Below are 4,398 nucleotides of genomic sequence, written 5' to 3'. Positions count from 1 at the left end.
TTTTATACTGTCTACATATAGATACTGATTGTTTTAATCATACACCATCCTGTATCATTGATATATAACTATCTGATTACTAAAGGAAAGACTATTAGAACTTTCCTCACTAACCAGAATGATCAGTGTGTGGTATGCACTTATCTAACTTGCGTGTGTGTGTCGGCTGACAAAGACATCACATGGTTGCAAATTCACCATTCCTTTTTCTTTACTTCCGCGTGCAACATGGTAAAGATTCTACGAAATGTTATCTTTTCACATTAATAAAAATAAAATAATATGCATTTATTGGAAATTTTAAGAATTATATATATGTAGATCAGTGTGTGACATACATATAATGCTTCCTTGTATTTGCAAATAACAGGAATCAAATTTTATTACAGCTTCCAAAGAACTTGCTTACAGATTCTTCATCAATTTAATTCCATTGGAAGATTGGAGCTTTTTCTTGCTCTACGGAAGAAACTTTTCGATTGAATGCTTCCTGATCTGCAGTACCAAAGGCTGATAGTTTTACTAGCTGCGAGTTAAATTTTATGGCCTTCGGTACCTTTTGATCGAAGTACGACCACATATTGAATTTTGATTTGCAGGTCTTTATTAGCATCACATGTAATAGGATCTCAATTTTACTTTCTTGTTCAATTTTATATTCTCAACTTTTATCAATTGCTACAATAATAAGAGAATAGAATGTTCTAATTTAGATCTGCAAAGAAAACCCTAGTTTTCTGTTAATATATATGTGCAAGGAATATCCAACTCAGATTTCATTCATCTACTTGTGATCTTAATTCTTATCAAGCTAGGCTGGAGAAGCAATTGCTTAAGTTATAAAATGGCTTTTGAAATTCAAAATTCTAGTGTTTAATCAACCTAGCTGGTTTTGTTAGTAACTAAACCTAGCAAAACAAGCCACAATGATTCAGAAAATTGTAAAACATATATGAAAATCATGTACATCTCACATGAAGATAAGTAACCTGTGACAGTTGTGTGCTAATTAAGCTGATTTCTTGCAGCCAGATGATGCAAGAAGTAAGATGTTCAACAATACGTCGTCGTCAGGAGGAAAACACTTTCAAGCAAAGCAAGAAGGCGATAGCAATGAGCCCATGTTACCAAAGTATACATCATCTTCAAGACAATGGGGAGGTTTTAAAAACCCGCGAATCGTAAAGGTATCTAAGGCTTTTGGAGGTAAAGATAGGCATAGCAAGGTTTGCACTGTAAAAGGATTGAGAGACCGAAGAATTAGGCTTTCGGTTCCTACAGCAATTCAATTGTATGATCTTCAAGATAGGCTTGGGTTAAACCAACCTAGCAAGGTTATAGACTGGTTGATTGATTCAACTAAAGATGACATAGATCAGCTTCCACCCCTCCAAATGCTACCTGGAGATTTCAATCAATTTCATCCAGTGCCACCAGCCTTAAATCCACAAGATTCGAATTCAGCTCAGGTTTCCTTCTCCCAGTTTCTTAGTACTCCAAATGCAACATTTGTAAAAGATGTTGGAAATCGAACCTTACTTTATACCAAACAAGGAATCAATCTTGACCACGATAATGACATCAATGGAGATCATCAAAGAAAGAAAGGGAAGGAAGCACTAGTCGAAAACAAGTGGAACGAACAAGAAAATGGAGATGGAAATGGAAATGGAGGTTTGAACTTCTTTCCCATACCTCAATATTCTTATCCAAGATTGTTTCCATATAGTCCTTACTATAATTGGGAACCTTCTTCAAACCTATCAATTTCCCAATTCGGAAATCCTGGACTAGTTTCATCTCAAAATGATTCTTCAATGATTCTACCTTCTGCATCCCAATTTTCATTGTGTCCTCCTGCCATCACACCTTCACCTTTCCCTCCATATCCCATGCCTAGAATGGGAGAAAACCATGATCTTATTAGACAAAACAATCACTTCCATTTGTTAAGCTCAAGTTCCCAACATGTACCAACAAATTCTCTCATGCCACTATTTAACCTGAGTGATTCTCAAGATAAAGTACCCTTTGGTTTGGATGCCCATCTCAATGTTCGGTCGCATAAAAAAGATGATAGGTGATCATCTTCAACAGAGATGACAAGAACAACACTCCATATGCTTATATGTTTAATTACCCAATACATATATATGATTTCTTGTAATAGATACTAAGGGTGTGTAGTATATATGTGGTGACTGTATTTAGTACCTGATGTTTCAGTTATTTGTTTTGGCATCTTCGTTTCCATAAAGGGATCATAAACTTTTAATTTGAATTATTGAAGATATGGGAGATTAATAGCTTGCTTGCATCAATAGCAAGAACTTCTACTTCTGCCATTCTTGTAAGTTCAAGTATTTTATTTACATAAAAGGATTTAATATATATGCTATGCATATCATCTAACTTAAAAAAGATTAGTAATATCTTTATAATCTTGTGAATGTGAATACTATTTTCGCAAGAGTTTCTTGACTCCTTGTTTTTGTGGTTATATTTATTTTGATTCTATTTCAAATCCATCCTCATCAAGCAATTTTGATTTTGGAGTAAAACAGTTTGTTTATAATAATTTGCATTTCAATAAATGTCAGTGTTTGTTAAAATGGTCTCTTAATTATTATCTCTTTGATATCCGTTTATTGATTAACACTCTTTTTCCCCAAGACCCGGATAAACTATACAGAAAGGTATGAAGGATTGAGTAACGTTGCTTGAATGTTATGGTAGGAGTTATTTGCTGATATATTGTAGTGAAGATTGCTCATATCAACATGTCACATAGCAATATGAACTGAAACTTCGTATAAGATTTAAAAAAAAAAAAAACCACAAATATGAACTAATTCATTCTTTGATATTCGTTATTGATTGACCTTTTTTGGGTGGCCTGCAATATAATGCTGTGTAATATATTACTATAGCCAAATACTTAAGCAGCTAGCTGCTACAAAGAAGCTGTGGAAATGCAAGGGCATCTGATCGACTGCCTCGGTCGGTGCCTCCATGGCTTTTCTTATTATCTACACTTATAAATATACTATGGGGCAGACCTAGGTAGAGCCTTGAGTAGGCGGGCGCACCCTTGAAAAAAAAGTTAGTATATTTTACAGGGCAAAATCCTGATCGCATCCCTTGAAAATTTGGTTAAACCTCTCGTTTGCACCCTTTGAAAATTTTTTCTGGGACCGCCTGTATGTAACTGTAAAACTTAACACATCAAAATAATATATGAGAAACTCACTAGGGTGACAGTAGACATATGTGCTAGGGGCCTAACCATGAATGTGTTATTGTGTATAATGCCTATGTGTCAACATGAGATCGCTAATATTTTGCCATCCATCGTGATTTTATGGTGCTTGAGACATTGATGTTGGGCAACATGCTCTCTATTCCTTGAAATCTGAACTAGTTAATTCTCCTACTACAAATTCATTAAAATCAACCGTGATAACTACTGTTCACCCTAACTTCTTTTTTATTGTGAATGTGAATGTGAATTTGTGTAAATTAACTTGGGATATTCATAAGAGTGCAATCTCAAAGCATATTCATGATAGCCACCTCTATGAGAGAATGTTTATACTTGATGATTGTAAGGATTAATGAGATAATGTTTATACTTGATGATTGTAAGGATTAATAAGTTTTTCCGCCCTTATGTGGAGGGAATAAACCGCTGGAAATAGAACAAACTATAATAATTTACAATAATCCTCACAAAAAAGGAACCCGAAGTTAAGAGGTTTAGCAATACATATTCATCAAAAAGAAGTACAAGGCAAAGTAAGATCGTCACATAAAAAATGTAATGTTTCAAGCAGTCACTACTAGAAAACGAGGCAACTGCGATCACAATTTGCGATCTACATGAGGCGGTCGCAAAATTAGCGACCGGTTTGCGACCCAAACCAAAGTAGTTGCAAATTTAAAGACCGATCCGAATCGGTCGAAAAACGGTCGCAAATTTTGTAACCGCATTTTTTCAATCGCGAATCAGATGACTAGTGGTCGGAAAACGGTCACAAATACGAAAAAATAAAAAACAAAAGTTGCGACCGTTTAAAGTAAAGTGGAGAAATATATAAAACAACAAAAGTTGCGACCGTCTAAGGTGGTCGCAAATACGAAAAAAACATATATAGTTTATGGTTTACAATTCGGTATCAAAATTAAGGTTAAATGTCGGTCTGAAAAAACATTAATAATATATCTAGTTTATGGTTTACATATTGTTCCTATATATTAATTTCAAACATCACGAGGAAGATGAGTATATGTTCAGTTTTATGGTAAATTGATAGGCTAAATATCAATTTAAGCAGATTTTGGAATTAATCGATGGCCGCTTCAACCTCCACTCATCCACTCACAATGCAAATTTTGGTT

The 4,398-nt window shown here is 34.5% G+C and overlaps 1 protein-coding gene across 5 annotated transcripts; it reads left to right on the top strand.

Moving 5' to 3' along the window:
* Positions 1–231: 231 nt before the first annotated feature.
* Positions 232–2,281, top strand: LOC110879669 (transcription factor TCP5). 5 transcript variants are annotated; one of them, XM_022128181.2, is made up of 2 exons: positions 232–568; positions 1,029–2,281. In XM_022128181.2, the coding sequence occupies exon 2, from the start codon at positions 1,050–1,052 to the stop codon at positions 2,082–2,084; it is 1,035 nt and encodes a 344-aa protein (XP_021983873.1). In that variant the 5' UTR covers positions 232–568; positions 1,029–1,049; the 3' UTR covers positions 2,085–2,281. The 5 variants fall into 5 exon arrangements, with proteins under 5 accessions (XP_021983873.1, XP_035833778.1, XP_021983875.1 ...); XM_035977885.1 differs by having other exon boundaries at positions 303–599; positions 1,033–2,281; XM_022128183.2 differs by having other exon boundaries at positions 303–618.
* The last annotated feature ends 2,117 nt before the right edge of the window (positions 2,282–4,398 follow it).

The sequence above is a fragment of the Helianthus annuus genome, chromosome 9, assembly GCF_002127325.2.
Source record: "Helianthus annuus cultivar XRQ/B chromosome 9, HanXRQr2.0-SUNRISE, whole genome shotgun sequence".
NCBI lineage: Eukaryota > Viridiplantae > Streptophyta > Magnoliopsida > Asterales > Asteraceae > Helianthus > Helianthus annuus.
The sequence above is the reverse complement of the archived record's forward strand: the minus strand, read 5'-3'. Positions and strand labels throughout refer to the sequence as shown.

Coding starts and splice junctions, on each gene's coding strand:
- LOC110879669 (XM_022128181.2), top strand. CDS start 1,050: ATGTTCAACAATACGTCGTCGTCAGGAGGAAAACACTTTCAAGCAAAG.